Raw genomic sequence first — 21247 nt, forward strand, 5'->3', positions numbered from 1 at the left:
AGTAAGCACTTCACAAATACTATCATTATTATTATTATCATTATTATTGTGACCATGGCAACAAAGAATGCTTGGAGAAACACTGTGATGATTGCTCTTCAGGACATCCATCATCTTAGATAGGAATGGACCTTATAACATCACTCACTTATCCCCCTTACTAACCTAGTCTGCCAAACCCTCCTCCAGCTCTGTGACTTGCAGTTCTAAAAACCCATCATGAACCTTTCATCCATTAATTTATCGCCAAACCTTTCTTGAACTTACCAATAGTTCCTTCAACCACAACTTCCTAATGAATTCCATATGTTTTTCCACATTCTGGGTGAATACTTCTTCCCATATGTACTTTCTTTTGTTAAATAGCTTTAAAGCAGTATAAATATAGGATTTTAATGAAAAAAAACCTTACTAAAGAAAACAATAATTTTAAAATGGGACCGACTTCTTGAAAATAATAGTACGGCCTCAGGTTAGGGTGATTTGATGGAGGTGTTTATGACTCTCTGGTCTGAATCTAGAAGGTTGCTTTCATGTACAGCGATGAAATTAGTGTCTTCATTTATTTATCACATGAATGCGATGCATATTTGGTACTACTTCATAAAGATAATTTACAATAACTCCGTGGTTTTAAGCTCCTCTAGCCCCACACCTGGCACAGTTTTCCCTTCTGAACGGAAATAAGTTGATTCAGTCGAAAATCCAGTGTGAGGTAATTTGGGAGTTGAACAAGGTGTAATGAGCACAAGATGAAGATTTAATAAGCATCAACGTCCACTTGAAAGTCTGAGATTAAGAAAAGTATGAGGAATTTTGAAAATAATAGCTTTAGGACAGAGGGTCAAGTAAAATCATAGGTAAATTAGAGGGATCTTTGAAACTATTTTTAATTTCCAGATGCTTGTCAACTAAACTAAGTCATCAAGCTAATTTTTTTCCTCAGGTATTGGCTGCTAGCAGTTTTTACCAACTATGGAAAATGGACATGAGGCTTCTAAAGTAAATCTTTCAGTGTACCTAATAGGCACACTCTATTTAGCTGACCTGTGAAAATAATTCAGAAACGACCTTAGATTAGGCATAGTGTACTTTTTATTTGAATACTTTTTATCCAGTTTTGCTATTAGAGAAGCAGCATGGCTCAGTGGAAAGAGCCCGGGCTTTGGAGTCAGAGGTCATGGGTTCAAATCCCGACTCCGTCAGCTGTGTGACTTTGGGCAAGTCACTTAACTTCTCTGGGCCTCAGTTCCCTCATCTGTAAAATGAGGATTAAGACTGTTAGCCCCCTGTGGGACAATCTGATCACCTTGTAATCTCCCCAGCGCTTAGAATAGTGCTTTGCATGTAGTAAGCGCTTAATAAATGCCATTATTATTATTATTATTATTATTATTATTATTAAGCGCTTAGTACAGTGCTCTGCACACAGTAAGCGCTCAATAAATACGATTGAATGAATGAATTATTATTATTATATTCAGTTGGTTATTTTTTTTTAGGTGTGATATCTTTCTCTCACAAGTATTGATGGATTCTAATATATTTATCCTTCCAGTTAGAAAGACGGGACTGCCGGCTTATATGGCAATTTAGGATTTGGTGTCCCCTTGCTGTTTGTAGAGTACACCCTTTTCCTAATGCATCCCAACTTGTATCTTTTTTTTTGTTTCTTAAACGATATTTGTTAAGTGCTTACTATGAGTCAGGCACTGTTCTAAATGCTGGGATAGAAGCAAACTAATCAGTTTGCACACAGTCCATGTCTCATGTGGGGCTCACAGTCTTAATCCCTGTTTTACAGATGAAGTAATTGAGGCACAGAGAAGTTAAGTGATTGGCCCAAGATCACAGGGCAGAGAAGTGGCAGAGTTAGGATTAGAACTCAGGCCCTTTTGACTTCCAGGCCTGTGGTCTTTCCACTAGGTCATGCTGCTTCTCTATTCTTTGATCCTCCAAAAAAACCCTCCAAAATGGCCTCTTCTCTTAGCTCTCCTTCCTCTGAGCCATGGCTCATTTCTTTCCCCCGGAACAACTCCCCAACTCAGTTTGGCCAAAAGCCATGTCCCTCACCTCCTTCAAAGTCTTTATAAAGACCCAACTTCTCCAAAGGCCATTTGTTTTTTTTTTATTGGTATGTGTGAGCCCTATGTGGGACAGGGACTGTGTCCAACCCTATTTGTTTGTATCCACCCCAGAGTTTAGTACAGTGCCTGGAACAAAGTAAGTGCTTAACAAATACTGCCTTTATTATATGACAGGCACCAAATGCGCTCAATAAATGCTATTATTTCTATTTTGTTGTCTGTCTCCCCCTTCTAGACTGTGAGCCTGCTGTTGGGTAGGGTCCGTCTCTATATGTCGCCAACTTGTACTTCCCAAGTGCTTAGTACAGTGCTCTGCACACAGAAGCAGCGTGACACAGTGGAAAGAGCCCGGGCTTTGGAGTCAGAGGTCCCCGGTTCAAATCCCGGTTCCGCCACTTGTCAGCTGGGTGACTTTGGGCAAGTCACTGAACTTCTCTGGGCCTCAGTTCCCTCATCTGTAAAATGGGGATTAAGACTGTGAGCCCCCTGTGGGACAACCTGATCACCTTGTAAAACTCCCCAGCGCTTAGAACAGTGCTTTGCATGTAGTAAGCGCTTAATAAATGCCATAAAAAATAAAGAAAATAAATATGATTGAATGAATGACAGGCCCTGTACCAAATGCTGAGGTAGATACAAGATAATTGGGTTGGACACAGTATGTGCCCCACATGGGCTTCTCAGTCTTAACTCCCATTTTACAGATGAGGTAACTGAGGCCCAGGGAAGTTACGTGTCTTGCCTGAGGTCACATAGCAGACAAGTGATGGAGTTAGGATTAGAACCCAAGTCCTCAGGCTCCTAGGCCCATGCTCTTTCCACTTGGCCCCCTCCTCCCCATCCCCATCCCCCCGCCTTGCCTCCTTCCCCTCCCCACAGCACCTTATATATGTATATATGTTTGTACATATTTATTACTCTATTTATTTTACTTGTACGTATTTATTCTATTTGTTTTATTTTGCTAATATGTTTTGTTTTGTTCTCTGTCTCCCTCTTCTACACTGTGAGCCTGCTGTTGGGTAGGGACCGTCTCTATATGTTGCCAACTTGTACTTCCCAAGCGCTTAGTACAGTGCTCTGCCCACAATAAGTGCTCAATAAATACGTTTGAATGAATGAATGAATGAATGAATGAATGAACTTGGCCATGCCACTTCTGGATTAATCTCCCCTAACTTCAGGATTACTCACCCCCTTAGATACCTCAGCTCTCACTATTTATTTGTTAATTTTCTACTGATTATTGATTCATTCATTCACCTGTACTTATTTTCTATTTCTACTTGAACACTCTTTCAATTGGTGTGAATTTATCAATTTATGATTTTTTTTCCTCATTAAATTGTGAGCTCCGTGAGGGCAAGAAAGGTGTCTTAGTTTTCTTCTGTGTCCTCTGGAAATGCAGAGTCCACAACAGACCCACAGTTATTCCTGGTGGTGATGGTGAAAAAAGACAACTGTTGGTCTTAGACAGATGAGATGAAGATCCAGCTAGAGGCCCAGGAGCCAAAAATCGCTGATCGCTTTTAGTTCCTTTTAATTCTACAATCTCAGGAACAATTTCTGGGTAAAGATCACAGGCCTGGCAGTTGGAGATTCTAATCACTCATTCATTCAGTCAGTCATATTTATTGAGCTCTTACTGTGTGCTGAGCACTGTACTAAGCGCTTGTGAAGTACAAGTTGGTAACATATAGAGACGGTCCCTACCCAATAGCAGGCTCACAGTCTAGAAGGAGGAGACAGAAAACAAAACAACACATATTTATAAAATAAATAGAATAGTAAATATGTACAAGTAAAATAAACAGAGTAATACATCTGTACAAACATATATACAGGTGCCGTGGGGAGGGGAAGTAGGTAGGGTGGGGGGGGATGGGGAGGAGGAGGAAGGGGAGTGGAATGAGGGGGCTCAGTCTGGGAAGGCCTCCCGGAGGAGGTGAGCTCTCAGTAGGGCTTTGAAGGGAGGAAGAGAGCTAGCTTGGCGGATGTGGGGAGGGAGGGCATTCCAGGCCATGGTGAGGATGTGGGCCAGGGATTGATGGCGGGACAGTTGAGAACGAGGCACTGTGAGGAGGTTAGCGGCAGAGGAGCGGAGGGTGCGGGCTGGGCTGTAGAAGGAAAGAAGGGAGGTGAGGTAGGAGGGGGCAAGGTGATGGACAGCCTTGAAGCCCAGGATGAGGAGTTTCTGCCTGATGCACAGATTGATTGGTAGCCACTGGAGATTTTTGAGGAGGGGAGTAACATGCCCAGACCGTTTCTGCACAAAGATGATCCGGGCAGCAGCGTGACGTATAGATTGAAGTGGGGAGAGACAGGAGGATGGGAGATCAGAGAGGAGGCTGATGCAGTAATCCAGTCAGGATAGGATGAGAGATTGAACCAGCAAGGTAGCGGTTTGGATGGAGAAGAACGGGCAGATCTTGACGATGTTGTGGAGGTGAGACCGGCAGGTTTTGGTGACGGATTGGATGTGAGGGGTGAACAAGAGAGCAGAGTAGAGGGTGACAATAAGTTTGCGGGCTTGTGAGACTGGAAGGATGGTAGTGCTGTCTAAAGTGATGGGAAAGTCAGGGAGAAAGCATGGTTTGGGAGGGAAGATAAGGAGTTCAGTCTTGGACATATTGAGTATTAGATGGCGGGCAGAGATCCAGATGGAGTTGTCTTGAAGGCAGGAGGAGACACGAGCCTGAAGGGAGGAAGAGAGAGCTGGGGCAGAGATGTAGATTTGGGTGTCATCAGCGTAGAGTTGATAGTTGAAGCCGTGGGAGAGAATGAGTTCACCAAGGGAGTGAGTGTAGATAGAGAACAGAAGGGGACCAAGAACTGTCCCTTGAGGAACCCCTACAGTAAGGGGGTGAGAGGGTGAGGAGGAGCCCACAAAAGAGACGAGAATGAACGGCTAGAGAGATAAGAGGAGAACCAGGAGAGGACAGAGACTGTGAAGCCAAGGTTGGATAGTGTGTTGAGGAGAAGGTGGTCCACAGTGTCAAAGGCAGCTGAGAAGTTGAGGAGTATTAGGATAGAGTAGGAGCCGTTGGATTTGGCAAGCAGGAGGTCATTGGTGACCTTTGAGAGGACAGTTTCGATGAAATGTAGGGGATGGAAGCCAGATTGGAGGGGGTCGAGGAGAGAGTTGGTGTTGAGGAATTCGAGGCAGCTGGTGTAGACGACTTGTTCAAGGAGTTTGGAAAAGAATGGTAGGAGGGAGATAGGGTGACAACTAGAAGGGGAGGTGGGGTCAAGAGGGGGTTTCTTTAGGATGGGGGAGACATGGGCATGTTTGAAGGCAGAGGGGAAGGAACCAGTGGAGAGTGAGCGGTTGAAGATGGAAGTTAAGGAGAGGAGGAGGGACGGGGTGAGAGATTTCATAAGATGAGAGGGAATGGGGTCAGAAGCACAGGTGGCTGGAGTAGCACTTGAGAGGAGGGAGGAGATCTCATCTGAGGATACTGCTGGGAAGGATGGGAGAGTAGCAGAGAGGGTTGAGAGCCAGGGGGTTGGAGAAGGGGGAGGAGTGACTTTGGGGAGCTCAGACCTGATGGAGTTAATTTTACTAATGAAGTAGGAGGCCAAATCATTGCGGGTGAGGGAAGGAGGAGGGGAAGGAACAGGGGGCCTAAGAAGAGAGTTAAATGTACAGAAGAGCTGATGGGGATGATGGGCATGGGTATCAATAAGGGAGGAGAAATAGTTTTGTCTGTATATAGTACAGTGCTCTGCACACAGGAAGTGCTCAATAAATATGATTGAATGAATTAGGGAGAGGATGAGGAGACTGCAGCAAACCCTCCTGGGATCTGTGCAACAAGATAAAGAATGCCACAGGCAAAAAGAATCCATCACTCCTACCCTACCACACTGAAAAACATAAATCCAAGGTAATAGGTACTTCCAGGACTTGTAAGTAACCCAACTTGAGAGTAAAGGGATGTAGGTGGACAGTGATTCATATCTCTGAGTGGAAAGAGAGCATCATGGAAAAGCCAGGGATTTGAAAACAGAATATTTCAAGCCATGATACCAAAATACCAAGGCTAGCACATCCCTAAAAGATAGTTTCCAATGCTACCCACTTCAGAAAGTGTCTTAGTTTTTAAGAAACATGAATTCCCACTCAAGTTAATTATATGGAATTCAACTTCCCAGGGATGGAAGGATATATTGGCTGGCTGGATTCCAAGCTGGCTTCACTCCAAGCTGGCTTTCCAGGGAGTCTTGGTGACACACTCTGTTCTGTCATCGCATATCATCATCATCGATGATATTTATTGAGCACTTGCTGTGTGCAGAGCGCTGTACTAAGTTCTTGGGTGAGTACAATGTAACAGAGGTTGGTAGACACATTCCCTGCTCACAGTGAAAGCGTTCACTGCACATTTTGGCTAGAATGTTGTTAGGAACTAGGTAACATTTGTTCAACAATGTAAGCCTTCTTAGGCTACACATGCTCTGGTGTCAGAAGAAATGGCCTGTGTGCATGCGAATGGCATCCGAATGGGTGAATGTGTTAAGCAACTTCTTCAGGTCAAGTTTTGCGAGAAGGCAAATGTCCCATTCTAGAATTTGCTGCACCAAGTTCTAGTTTAGTTTAGGCCCCTCTCTCCTCTCATGCAGTGTGTACCGGTGATGATGAGACTGAACAGATGACCTCAGCCCTCATCCCAGGTGAAATGAACTATTTCTGCAACTTTTTTGCACACACCTTCTACAGGTCTTGCCCCAGACAACTTTCCAGCTGTTTCTACATGTTCACATTGGGGAGCATTTTGCACCTCTTAGGCTCGTCAGACGTCAATAGTTAATGGATCATTTCCCAACAGGCTAGCACTGTTTTTCCAGCTCTTACACAGCCATGGAAAAACCATACTTCTATCTCCAGAGACAGCATGGTATGGGGGTTTCTAAACTGGCAAGATGAAGTGTTTTATATCAAAAACTAAAAAACACTTTTTTTTTTAACATGGATTGAGTGGATCTTCTCCTAGGGGTTTATATTTCATTAAATAGTTTACCACACTAACTGATGGTTTTGCAAAAAATAATGTACTTTATCACAGTGTAGAATTAGCTGGACTTTCCTTCTAGCCATGTAGTGCTTGGGGCAAAAAAGTGACTTGATGGCATTTGACGAAGGAGATTGATCCATTGCCTTGCTCAATCTAACAGGCTGCCATGGCAACTTCTTTATCCTGAAAACTCAAAATCTGTCTGGGCAGTTATGATCTCGATGTTATGGATCCCATCACAGAAATTTCGGGTAGCTGGATGGAACCTTACCTCCTTCCCTTCCCCACAGCACCTGTATATATTTGTACATATTTATTATTCTATTTATTTATTTATTTTACTTGTACATATCCTATTTATTTTATTTTGTTAATATGTTTTGTTTTGTTCTCTGTCTCCCCCTTCTAGACTGTGAGCCCACTGTTGGGTAGGGACCGTCTCTATATGTTGCCAACTTGTACTTCCCAAGCACTTAGTACAGTGTTCTGCACACAGTAAGCGCTCAATAAATACAATTGATTGATTGATTGATTGATTGAACCTAGAAAACCTTTGCAGTCCAAAAGATTTCTGGTATCTGTGGAATGGCCTGAGGGGCTGTAATCAGAGAAGCGATCCTTGTTGAAGAGAAGCTATGTATGGCGCATGAACCTATGATGCAAAGTCATCAGCAGTACCAGCCCTCCAAAATCAAGGAACTCCACTGCTCACACAGTTTCTGCTAGCACTGCTCTGCAAATGATTCCCAAATTCATTCATTCATTCATTCATTCATTCATTCATTCACTCATTCATTCATTCATTCATTCACTCATTCATTCATTCATTCAAGCACTGTACTAAGTGCTTAGGAGAGTACAACATAACAACAGACACATTCTTGCCCAGTGAGCTCACAGTCTAGGGTGGAGACAGACATTGATATCAATGAATAAATAGGTTAATAAATTACAGATATATGCAATATATTCTCTCAGGGTCGCACCTGGAGAGTGCCCAGTATTCTAACAGTCTCGGTTACAGGAGGGAGAATCAAGCAGAGCCTATTAAGAAGCAGCGTGGCTCAGTGGAAAAGATCACGGGCTTTGGAGTCAGAGGTCATGGGTTCAAACCCTGGCTCTGCCAATTGTCAGCTGTGTGACTTTGGGCTAGTCACTTAACTTCTCTGTGCCTCAGTCACCTCGTCTGTAAAATGGGGATTAAGATTGTGAGCCCCATGTGGGACAACCTGATCACCTTGTAACCTCCCCAGTGCTTAGAACAGTGCTTTGAACATAGTAAGCACTTAATAAATGCTATCATTATTATTAGAGGCAGCGTGGCTCAGTGGAAAAGAGTACGGGCTTTGGAGTCAGAGGTCATGGGTTCAAATCCCGACTCCGCCGACTGTCAGCTGTGTGACTTTGGGCAAGTCGCTTAACTTCTCTGGGCCTCAGTTCCCTCATCTGTAAAATGGGAATGAAGACTGTGAGCCCCCTGTGGGACAACCTGATCACCTTGTAACCTCCCCAGTGCTTAGAACAGTGCTTTGCACATAGTAAGTGCTTAATAAATGCCATTATTATTATTATTATTATTATTATATCCATTCCATTCCAAGTTTGGGCAGTGGCTAGCGAGCGGAAGGCAATCTGCTACAAGTCAAAATTCACCTGTGCTGGGCAGCAGCAGCATGGGAGAGAGTCGAGGGCAGAGACTCAAGTTTACTACACGGAAGGAAGCAATGGTAAATCGCTTCCATATTTTTAGCAAGAAAACTCTAAGGATACACTACCAGAACCAATGGAGGTTGGGTATTCTGGGAAAAATGAGTTATGGTGCTGCTATGGGTCTGAGATGACTGAAAGGCACATGACAAGACAATGCAGTATATAAAGATTTTTACAATATATACAGATATATACAAATCTACCCAAATCTACCTCTCTAGCTGGATCTCTTTTCAGCTTAGTCATTCTCACAGTTATCCTTGTCTTTGGAACATCTCCATTTGGATGTCTTGCTGGCACCCCAAAATCAATGTATCTTGACTGTAAGCTACCTCTAGACTGTAAGCTTGTTTTGGACAGGGAACATGTCTAGCCACTTTGTTATACTGTACTCTCCTAAGTGCTTAATACAGTGCTCTGCACACGGTAAGTGATCAATCAATCAATCAATCATATTTATTGAGCGCTTACCGTGTGCAGAGCACTGTAGTAAGCGCTTGGGAAGTACAAGTTGGCAACATATAGAGACAGTCCCTACCCAACAGTGGGCTCACAGTCTAAAAGGGGGAGACAGAGAACAAAACCAAACATACTAACAAAATAAAATAAATAGAATTGATATGTACAAGTAAAATCAATAACTACGATTGATTGATGGATCTCTGAAACTGAACTTCTCATTTCCTCCTAAACCCACTCCTTCACGTAGCTTTCTCATCACTATCCAGAAAACTACCATCCTCCCTATCCCAGAAGCCCACAGCCTAGATGACAGCCTCAGCTCCTCACTGTCTTTCAGCTCTCACAGTCAACCAACTGCTAAATCTTACCAGTTGTTCCCTCCAGATATTTCTCAGACCCCAACTATTACCGTGCTCTGCACACAGTAAGTGTTCAATAAATATGACTGAATTGAGAGAAGCAGTGTGGCTCAGTGGAAAGAGCACGGGCTTTGGAGTCAGAGGTCATGGGTTCAAATAATTGTCAGCTGTGTGACTTTGCGCAAATCACTTCACTTTTCTGTGCCTCAATTACCTCATCTGTAAAATAGGGATTAAGACTGTGAGCCCCCTGTGGGACAACCTGATCACCTTGTAAACTCTCCAGTGCTTAGAACAGTGCTTTGCACATAGTAAGTGCTTAATAAATGCCCCAAAATCCTACTCTTTCCACGCCACCCAAAGAGCCACCACCATGGTTCAAGTTCTCATCAAATCACAGGTGATCAATCAATTAATGATATTTATTGCTTTTACTTTGTGGAGAGCACTGTACTAAGCGCTTGAAAGAGTACAATATGCTGCCTGCCCATAGCAAGCTTGCTTCAGTCTTCCATCTCCAGACTCTCCTCCATTCAGTCTATATTTCACAATACTGCTGAGATTATCTTCCTAAAATGTCACTGGCCAAATGCCTTTTCTTTCCCCCATATATCCATTGATTGCCCATTTCACTCTAGAGCAAGCAAAAACTCCTTACCATTTGTTTCAGGGCTTTCTACTAGTTTCCCCATCTTCCACACTGATATTCTGCATTCTCTACTCCCAGCTTGCAATCTTTGCTCCTACCAAGCTCATCTTGTACCTGTGCCCTGGTCAGCCAATCAATCAATCAATTAATCAACAGTATTTGTAGAGTGCTTACTGTGTACAGAAAACTTGGAGAGTACAATATAACATAATTGATAAGCACATTCCCTGTCCACAACGAGCTTACAGTCTAAAGAGTCTGGACTCTCCAGCCTCCAACTCTTTGCTGATCCAGTTGAGAGCTCACCTCCTCCAAGAGGTCTTCCCAGACTGAGCCCCCTTGTTCCTCTCCTCCTCCCCATCTCCCCTGCCCTACCTCCTTCCCCTTCCCACAGCACCTGTATATGTTTGTACAGATTTATTACTCTATTTATTTTACTTGTACATATTTACTATTCTATTTATTTTGTTAATAATGTGCATTTAGCTTTAATTCTATTTATTCTGACGACTTGACACCTGTCCACATGTTTTGTTTTGCTGTCTGTCTCCCCCTTCTAGGCTGTAAGCCTGTTGTTGGGTAGGAACCATCTCTATATGTCACCAACTTGTACTTCCCAAGTGCTTAGTACAGTGCTCTACACACAGTAAGCGCTTAATAAATATGATTGAATGAATGAATGAATCCAGTTCTTCTTATCTGGAGGTCTTTCTGTACCCCTTTCCAGTCCCACCTCTCCCACCCAAATCTTCCACGTCACAGCTTTCCCCACAATGTCAAGATCTTCCTAAATCCCATGTGCTTCAGGAAGCCTTCCCCAATTAATCTCCAACAGTCCAAGTTATGGTTATGAAAGCCCCCAAACCACCAGAACATTTATGTATGTAGTAATGATAATGATAACAATAACAATAATAGTGGTTTTTGTTACACACTTACTCTGAGCCAAGCACTGTACTAAGTACCGGGGTAGTTATAAGATCATCAGGTCCCAGATAGGGCTTAGAGTCCTAAATAAGAGGGCAAACAGTTATTGAATCCTCATTTTGCAGGTGAGGGAACTGAGGCACAGAGAAGTGAAGTGACTTGCCCAAGGTCACATGGTAGGTAAGTGGCAGAGCTGGGCTTAGAACCCAGGTCCTTTGATTCCCTAGTCTGTGCTCTTTCCACTAGGCCAATACTCTTCCTTGCATTACTGAATATTTAGTTACATAATAATAATAATAATGAGGGCATTTGTTAAGCACTTACTATGTGCCAAGCACTGTTCTAAGTGCTGGGGGGGATACAAGGTAATCAAGTTGTCCCACACTGGGATCATAGTTTTAATCCCCATTTTACAGATGAGGTTACTGAGGCCCAGAGAAGTTAAGTGACTTGCCCAAAGTCACACAGCTGACAAGTGGCGGAGCCGGATTTAGAACCCATGACCTCTGGATCCCAAGCCTGATCTCTTTCCACTGAGCCATGCTGCTTCTCTGATACATATTACATACTCTGATTACATATTCTGGTAGTTCTTTCTGACATCTTTGCACTACCTAATTTAATTTCATTTATATTGTACTCAGTAGGGGCTCAATAAATATCATTACTTGATGGATTAGACAAAGAACTGCCTTGGTGTAGGTATCAACAATCAGTGAATGTTATTTATTAAATGCTGACTGTATGCAGAGCACTGTACTAAACACTTGGATCTTATCTTGTTTTATGCCATCTAGTCGTCTCCAACCCATAGCGACTTCATGGACACATCTCTCCCAGAACGCCCCACCTCCATCTGCCATCGTTCTGGTAGTGTATCCACAGAGTTTTCTTCGTAAAAATATGGAAGTGGCTTACCACTCCCTCCTTCCACGCAGTAAACTTGAGTCTCCGCCCTCGACTCTCTCCCGTGCCGCTGCTGCCCAGCACAGGTGAGTTTTGACTTGTAGCAGATTTCCTTCCACTCATTAGCCACTGGCCAAGCTAGAAATGGAATGGATATGCCTCTGCTTGACTCTCCCTCCCATAATTGAGACTGGTAGAGTACTGGAAACTCTCCAGATGCAATCCTGAGAACGAAACACCTGGGAGAGTACCATAAAATAGAATCGGTAGACTGGTTCCCTGCCCATAAGGAGCTTACAATCTAGAAGGGGAGACAGACATTAAAATACATTATGGATATGAACAAAAGTGCTGTGGGGCTGAGGGTGGGTTGACTAGCCAAGTGACTTTTTAAGGGGACAGAGCCAAGTGTATAAATACATAAGGTCTGATGTGATACTGACCACTGGGATACACAAAGGCCGATTTGGTCACACCGGTAACCTAGTGTAAAATTTGCCATTTCGGGGAATAAGCAAATTTATTTTGTGAAATTTGATTTTCAAGAGCTACCAAACTTTGCCATCACAAAGAGTCCTGACTGTTAATTCTTGCTTTAGAAATCTCACAACCTTAACTAGGTCTCTTTCTCTTGGAGAGGCCTAATGAGATCACTCTCCTTTGCTTTTACTTGCTCTTCTTTAACTACAAACCAGCCCACACACTCAGCTCCTGTAATACCCACCTATTCATTGTTCATTGTTCTCGCCTCACCCTCCGTTGACCCCTTGGTCAAACTCTCCTATATAGAGTTTCTTCTAGGGACTATATATAATCTCTCTATATAGAGAGACTCTATATCTAGGGACTTTGCCTAGAACTCCCTCCTCCTATATAGCTGACAGACCAGGACTCTTCCATCTCAGAGCCCTACTAAAAGCATTTCTCCTCCAGGAAGCCTTTTTGGACTAGGCTCTCATTCCTCCCATCTTACTTTCCCTCCCTATTGCCTCATGCATATGCTTAGTCTCACCCCCTATATCCTTAGGTATTCACTTCATCCCCATAGCTCATATACATATATACACACACTCGGCACACAGCAAGCACTGAACAGATATGATTGATTGATTGATGGATGATGTACTGGTCCCAGCATATAGCTGATGCTCCGTAAATGTTAAACCTTCTAAATCACTTCTGAAGACATCAGTGTTGCACTTTTTCCTGGGCCCACTATTTCACTCACTAGATTTGTCATTTTATCCTGAAAAAGTTCTCTCAGATTACATACCCCATCCACATATGTTGTTAAAAGGCTCATTTTACTTGAGATGATCTCATGTGGGGGAGGAAGGGTAGTTTTCTCTAGTCAGAAAGTTGATCTTAAAAATAAACAAGCAACACAATCCTTTGGGAATGATAAAAGATCAATCATAGTGCCGAGCTAGGCAGCTGGGTAAAAATGGAACAGAGTTGGGTGAAAAATCACTTATGTAATCAAAGAACGACGAACACAGTAAACAATCGACACTCTAGTTTATATCAAACTTTATTAGGGACTATGAACACAATAAATCCTGTACCAAACCCTTACCCCCGGTGCCATAAACATTGGTTTGCACAGAAGGGTGCATATGTAATATAAGTAAAATCATTGGTGGCATGCTACTTCCTTCTGAGCTTTGTATACGGTACCCTTGAACCATCAGATATGAGACACGCTGGCAAGAATTGTGGAAATTTCATCCCTGCCCTACTAGTGACTCATTTGGTGACTCTGTACAAGTTACTGGTTTCCTTGTTTCTTCTTCTGTAAAACTGATATTATGCAAGAGAGGAGCTCTGGGTGGGTGGCTGAAGGCTGGAAAGAGCTGGGAGATGGCAAAATGCCACAGAGGAGCTGCTGGTTCATCCCACACAATTCTGGGCCAGTTAGTTAGTGGGTGGCCATTTACACATCCATTCATAAGGTCTGCTTGGTGACGTAGCTGTACAAAGAACGGGGAGTGTGGGGCGAAGGACTAGGTCCCATAAAGCCACATATATATATGGCTGAAAAAGCCAGTGAACTAATTACAGTACTTCTTAAGCGCTTACTGTGTGCCAAACACTATTCTAAACACCAGGGTAGATATATGTTAATCAGGTGGGACACAGTCCCTGCCCCACATGGGGCTCACAGTCTTAATCCCCGTTTTATAGATGAGGTAACTGAGTCCCAGAGAAGTGAAGTGACTTGCCCAAGCTCACACAGCAGACATGTGGCAGAGTTGCTCTAATCCTCTAAGCCATGCTGCTTCACTGTGGCCACATTCTGCACACAAACAGGCTGTTTTCTTGCTTAATGTACGTGGAGTCTGAAACCGTTTTCTATTTTTTAATGGTACTTGGCAAATCCCCTCTCAGTGTTGCACCTGGAGAGTTTCCAGTACTCTACCAGTCTTGGTTACGTGATGGAGAATCGAGCAGAGGCCTACCCATTCCATTCCTAGCTTGGGCAGTGGCTGGCGAGAGGAAGGCAATCTGCTTCAAGTCAAAACTCCCCCATGCTGGGCAGCAGCGCCATGGGAGAGAGTCGAGGGCAGAGACTCAAGTTTACTGTGGGGAAGGCAGCAATGGTAAACCACTTCTGTATTTTTACCAAGAAAACCGTATGGATACACTATCAGAGTGATTGCTGATGGAGAGCAGGGCGTTCTCGGACAGATGTGTGGCTAAGGGGCTGAAACAACTCGAGGGCATAAGACAAGAGAAGACTTGCGAAGTGCTTACTATGTGCCAGGCACTACACAATGGAGTAGATTCAAGACAATTGGTTGGACACATGGGCTCACAAGTCTAAGTAAACCTTTGCCTCTCTCTCTCCCTCTCTCTCTCTCTCACACTCACTCATTTCTGATGAAGCTTTTGCTTGAAGAGAACCAATCTAGGCACTGTATTAAGCGCTGGGGTGAATTCAAGATAAACGGGTTGGACGCATGGGACTCACAAATCTAAGTAGACTTTTGCCTTTCTCACTCTTTCTTCCTAATGAATCCTTTTTTGACAGCACTGTACCCTGTTGGTCTCCTCTCAGCAGCTGATGCCCAACTTTCAGCTGGGAGGCAGCACCTTCCTCCTTACTCTTGGCTTCCCAATTTCAGCTCTCCACACAACCACTGTTTGGGTGTCCCACCATCACTCATTTTCTTCATTTGTCCCAGCCAAAGTAGCTGTGTTGAGGTGGACAAAGCTTCCACGCTGGGAGAGTGACCGTATTCTAGGACTTCATCGTTCATGATTCGGTCTTGCCATTCGATAGTGAACGTGGTCTGTAAATGATGCGGGTGAAACTGCTCAAGAAGCCCGTTGTGGCGACTGGGTATGGTCCAGGTATCACAGCTGTAGAGAAGGTTGGACAGCACCTCCATCTCTTTGAACTTTTAGTTTGGTCTGAAGGCTGCCTTCCTATCGTATGTCAGGCACCTAAAGGATGTGCTGACCATTTTGATTTGATTTTCTGCTGCTTTATCCATCAGCGTGTTGTTGGGCAGTGTGATGCCTAAGTAACAGAATCCTGTCACAGTTTCAGCTCTGTGTTGCCAATATGAATGTTGTTTGGATGACTGGACAGAGAAGCAGAGTGGCCTAGTGGATAGAGAATGGGGCTGAGTCAGAAGGATGTGGTTTCTAATCCTGGCTCTGCCGCTTCATGTTTTATTTTGTTGTCTGTCTCCCCCTTCTAGACTGTGAGCCCGTTGTTGGGTAGGGACCGTCTCTATATGTTGCCGACTTGTACTTCCCAAGCGCTTAGTACAGTGCTCTGCACACAGTAAGCGTTCAATAAATGTGATTGAATGAATGAATGAATTTATTTTCATTCAACTGTATTTACTGAGAGTTTACCGTGCGCAGAGCACTTTACTAAGCACTTGGGAGAGTACAATATAACAATAAACAGGCACATTTCCTGCCCACAGTGAGCTCACAGTCACTTTGCTTCTCTGTGCCTCAGTTACCTCATCTATAGAACAAGGGTTAAGACTATGAGCACGATGTGGGACAAGGACTGTATCCAACCTGACTGCCTTGTGTCCACCCCATGGCTTAGCACAGTGCCTGGCACATAATGTGCTTAACAAATACCATGAAAAAAATGGCTTTTCTGGCGCAAGCTGATATATCGTCTCCTTTCTCCTTGGGTTTGTCATCAGCCCACAGCGACTGCCTGATTCTGTGAGGCATTTTGTAATCCTTTGCACCTTCTCTTGGGTGTGTGCCTTTGAGGCACCGTCATCTGCTGCTTGAAATCAGACTCTGAACTTTGGTCCCCAACCAGAAGACTGTTGGCTCTGGACTATGAGTGGAAGAAAAGCAAGAGGGTCAGGGACAAACACTTGAACCTTAGTTCAGTGGAAAGAGCCCGGGCTTTCGAGTCAGGGGTCATGGGTTCAAATCCCAGCTCTGCCAATTGTCAGCTGTGTGACTTTGGGCAAGTCACTTCACTTCCCTGGGCCTCAGTTCCCTCATCTGTAAAATGGGGATTAAGACTGTGAGCCCCCCAGGTGACAACCTGATCACCTTGTGATCAGGCACATAAAGGATGTGCTGACCATTTTGATTTGATTTTCTGCTGCCTTATCCATCAGCGTGTTGTTGGGCAGTGTGATGCCTAAGTAACAGAATCCTTAGGCACTTATGTGTGATCACCCCATCTTACCTCCTTCCCTTCCCCACAGCACCTGTATATATGTATATATGGTTGTACATATTTATTACTCTATTTATTTGTTTATTTATTTATTTTACTTGTACATTTCTATCCTATTTATTTTATTTTGTTGGTATGTTTGGTTTTGTTCTCTGTCTCCCCCTTTTAGACTGTGAGCCCACTGTTGGGTAGGGACTGTCTCTATGTGTTGCCAATTTGTACTTCCCAAGCGCTTAGTACAGTGCTCTGCACATAGTAAGCACTCAATAAATACAATTGACTGATTGATTGTAACCTCCCCGGCGCTTAGAACAGTGCTTTGCACATAGTAAGCACTTAATAAATGCCATACATTATTATTATTATTATTATTATAAAAACACCAGTGTGTGTCCACAGACACATGGATCCAGGCGCAATCGTATGCATACAGACATTCACACACAGCCCCATGGCACACATGCAGTATGCCTACACGTTTCTCCATGAGCATGTAGTTGCAGTTAACGTTTAGGTATGTGCATTCATTCATTCATTCAATCCTATTTATTGAGTGCTTACTGTGTGCAGAACACTGTACTAAGCCCTTGGAAAGTACAATTCGGCAACAGATATTAGCCTGTTGTGGGCAGGGATTGTCTCTATTTCTGTAATGTACTTTCCAATCCTTTAGTACAGTGCTCTGCCCACAGTAAGTGTTCAATAAATACGATTGAATATAGACACATGCAAAGAGACAGTTATACATGCCCACCTACCCACAGCCACGTGCAGGTGGATGAAGAAAAGTGCACATGCCAGGGACACGGAAACACATCCAAATGTTTACAAGCACTGATGCTTTCCCGGCCACAAACAAGAACTTGTACATACAAACAGGAAAGGACATCCGTGTGCATCTGGACCTGCCTGGGGGCCATCGTGGGTTGGGGAATGGGTCTATTTTGTACTCTCCCAAGTGCTTAGTCCAGCGCTCTGCACAAACTAAATGCTCAATAAATATGATTGATTGATTATAGGTGCAGATCTAGGCACATGATGGTACGTGCAAGTATACACAGGGGCACACAGGGCCAAGCTACGGAGGAATACACACTTAGGGAAGGGGGCTTGCGGGTGCCCGTTTGGCCTGTCTGGGTTCATTCAATCATATTTATTGAGCGCCTACTGGAGCACTGGATAAAGGGCTGTCTGGGTTGCTGCCCGGAATCAATCAATACTATTGATTGATTGCTGCCACAGTGGGGGGAAGGTAGGATCTCCAGGGTCCTCTATAGCAGCACGGCAGCAGGTCCCCCTGCCCTGAGGGGCTTGGTGGGTTTCATTAATTAATTAATTCATTAATTCATTAATTCATTCATTCATTCAATGGTATTTATTGAGCGCTTACTGTGTGCAGAGCACTGTACTAAGCGCTTGGGAAGTACAAATCGGCAACATATAGAGACGGTCCCTACCCAACATTGGGCTCACAGTCTAGAAGGGGGAGACAGACAACAAAACAGGCTCGTGATAGGTGAGAAGCAGCGTGGCTCAGTGGACAGAGCCCGGGCTTTGGAGGCAGTGGCCATGGGTTCAAATCCCGACTCTGCCACTTGTCAGCTCTGTGACTCTGGGCAAGCCACTCCACTTCTCTGGGCCTCAGTTCCCTCATCTGTAAAATGGGGATTAAAGACTGTGAGCCCCACGTGGGACAACCTGATCACCTTGTAACCTCTCCAGCGCTTAGCACAGTGCTGGGCACATAGTAAGCGCTTAAGAAATGCCATCATCAGTACGATGATGGAGATGATCCCTACCCAGCAAGGGGCTCACGGTGTAGAAGGGGGAGACAGGCAGCAAAACAGAAGAAGAAGACAGGTGAACAGACAGGGTTTGTGTGTCCCCCCCCGTCCCCCCACCCCCGCGGGCGGAGCCGGCCGTTGCCCCCTCGGTGTCGTCACGGCTGGCGGAGCCCCTTAGGCCTGCCGGCCGGCCGGCCGGCCGTCCGGCGCGTCACAATGGGCCGGGCTCGAGGGCTCGGAGGCCCCCCAGACAAACTCCCGGCCCGTCGGGGCTGCCCGCTGGCCCGGACCCCGGAAAGGGACCGCGGAGGACCGCTCCGCCCCTAACCGCCCACCCGCTCCGCACGCCCGGACCGCCGCTTAACTCCCTTCCCTCCTCCTGCTCTCCCTCTTTCTTTCCCTCCTCCTCCGTTCCTCCCCTCCCTCCTCCTCCGCTCCTCCCCTCCCTCCTCCTCCTCCCCTTCTCTCCCTCCTCTTCCCCTCCCTCCTCTCCCTCCTTTTTTCCCCTCCTCTTCCCACTTCCTCTTCCCTCCTCCTCTCCCTGCTCCTCCTCCCCTCCCTCCTCCTCTCCCCGCTCCTCCTCCCCTCCTCTCCCCCTCCCTCCTCTCCATCCTCTTTTCCCTCCTCCTCTCCCTGCTCCTCCTCCCCTCCCTCCTCCTTTCCCCGCTCCTCCTCCCCTCATCTCCCCCTCCCTCCTCTCCATCCTCTTTTCCCTGCTCCTCTCCCTGCTCCTCCTCCCCTCCCTCCTCCTCTCCCTGCTCCTCCTCCCCTCCCTCCTCCTCTCCCCGCTCCTCCTCCCCTCCTCTCCCCCTCCCTCCTCTCCATCCTCCTTTCCCTGCTCCTCTCCCCCCTCCTCCTCTCCCCGCTCCTCCTCCTCTTCCTCCTCCTCCCCTCCCTCCTCTTTTCCCTCCTCCTCTCCCCTCCCTCCTCTTTTCCTTCCTCCTCTCCCCTCCCTCCTCTTTTCCCTCCTCCTCTCCCCGCTCCTCCTCCCCTCCCTCCTCCTCTCCCTGCTCCTCCTCTCCTCCTCTCCTCCTCCCTCCTTTCTCTCCTCCCCTCCCTCCTCCTCCTCCCCTCCCTCCTCCTCTTCCTCCTCCTCCTCCCCTCCCGCCCCCCGTCCCGTGGCCTGCCCCGCGGTCCCCCGCGGTGGTCCGGGGCTGGGTCTCTCCCTCCTCCCGCCGCCGGGGCCGGGGCCGGGGCCGGGGCCGGCTCCGGTGCCCGCTCCTTTTCCCGCTCCTCCCCCGGTGTCTGCTCCCCCTGCTCTCCCCCTGCTCCTCCTCCTCCCGGGCCGGTGTCTCTGGCCGGGGGCGCCTCCTCGGCTCCGGGCTCCGCTCCGCGCTCCTCCCGCTCCTCCCGCTCCTCCCGCTCCTGCTCCGCTCCGCCGTCCGCCCCGCTCGCTCCCTCGCTCCCTCCCCTCTCCTCCCCTCCATGGCAGGGCACGAATGGGACTGGTTTCAGCGGGAGGAGCTGATCGGGCAGATCAGCGACATCCGAGTTCAAAATCTCCAAGGTAAAGGAAAGGGAAAAAAAAAAATCCAGAAGGAAAAAGCAAGCGAGACAACCTGTATTTGATTAGGGACGTAGTAGGGCCGGGGCTTTAAAGGGGTCGAAAACTCAAGAAAGCCTCTCCCCCTCTCCCCATCTCTTCCTCTCCCCCTCTCCCCATCTCTTCCTCTCCCCCTCTCCTCCTCCCCATCTCTCCCTCCCCTCTCTCCCTCTCTTTCCCTCTCCCCCCTTCCCCTCTCTCCCTCTACTCCTCTCCCCTTCTTTCCCTCTCCCTCTCTTTCCCTCTTCTCCTTTCCCCCTTTCCCTCTCCCTCTCTTTCCCTCTCCCCCTCCCCATCTCTCCCTCTCCTCCTCTCCCCCTCTTTCCCTCTCCCTCTCTTTCCCTCTTCCCCTCTCCTTCCCTCTTCCCCTCTTTCCCTCTCCCCTTTTCATCTCTGTCCCCCTCCCCCTTTCCTCTCTTTCCCTCTTCCCACCCTCTTTCCCTCTCTTCCCCCTCCCCCTTTCCTCTCTTTCCCTCTTCCCACCCTCTTTCCCTCTCTTTCCCTCTCCCCTTTCCCTCTCTTTCCCTCTGCCCCTCTCCCTCTCTTTCCCTCGTCCCCTCTTCCTCTCTTTCCCTCTTCCCCTCTCCCTCTTTCCCTCTCCCCCTTTTCCCCTCCCGTTCCCTCTCCCCCTCCTCTCTTTCCCTCTCCCCCTTTCCCTCTCTTTCCCTCTCCCCCCTCCCCCTCGCCCTCTTTTTCCCTCTCCCCTCATTCTGTCTCTCCGGGCGGCTATTCGGAAATTATGGGGACCCCCCCCCCACCATTCCCCCTGTCCAGCCCAGGAGCCCCCTCTCATCCCGCCCATCCCTCCCACCATCTCACCATCCCACCATCCCACCCCCAGTAGGTCCAGTTCAGTCCCATTGCCGGTCCCAGCCCCGACTGGGGAGAGGGGGCTGCCGCTGCCTGGGGTTCTGTCCGAAGGCGGGCAGGTGGGGAGGGGGACAGGGGACAGTTCCAGGTCCTGGACCTTTTCCCGGGAAGGACGGCATCCCCCCCGGACGGCTCTCCCGCACCATCCAAGTTGGGGCAGGATGCACCTGGGGAGAGGGAGCGAGGAGGGGCAGGGGGCTGGGGGGGGGGCTGGAGACCTGGGAGCCGGGGGCCTGGGACCCCGTTCGCGGCCGGGAAACAGG

At 46.8% G+C, this 21247-nt stretch overlaps 1 protein-coding gene and 2 non-coding genes across 3 annotated transcripts in view; 2 read left to right on the plus strand and 1 right to left on the minus strand.

Annotated features, from left to right (window-relative positions):
* Positions 1 to 12211: 12211 nt before the first annotated feature.
* LOC119937358 lies at positions 12212 to 12349 on the minus strand. Its single transcript, XR_005454038.1, has one exon. It is a non-coding gene; the product is annotated as a small nucleolar RNA SNORA7 (small nucleolar RNA).
* A 2144-nt stretch (positions 12350 to 14493) lies between these two features.
* LOC119935762 lies at positions 14494 to 14631 on the plus strand. The gene has a single exon (XR_005453437.1). It is a non-coding gene; the product is annotated as a small nucleolar RNA SNORA7 (small nucleolar RNA).
* A 5289-nt stretch (positions 14632 to 19920) lies between these two features.
* Positions 19921 to 21247, plus strand: part of CLMN (calmin) — a 133756-nt gene continuing 132429 nt past the window's right edge. Inside the window, exon 1 of the mRNA XM_038766346.1 lies at positions 19921 to 20078. Coding sequence (XP_038622274.1) covers positions 19997 to 20078 — 82 coding nt within the window. The 5' untranslated portion in view covers positions 19921 to 19996. The remainder of the gene's footprint in view (positions 20079 to 21247) is intronic.

The sequence above is a fragment of the Tachyglossus aculeatus genome, chromosome 1 (assembly GCF_015852505.1).
Source record: "Tachyglossus aculeatus isolate mTacAcu1 chromosome 1, mTacAcu1.pri, whole genome shotgun sequence".
NCBI lineage: Eukaryota > Metazoa > Chordata > Mammalia > Monotremata > Tachyglossidae > Tachyglossus > Tachyglossus aculeatus.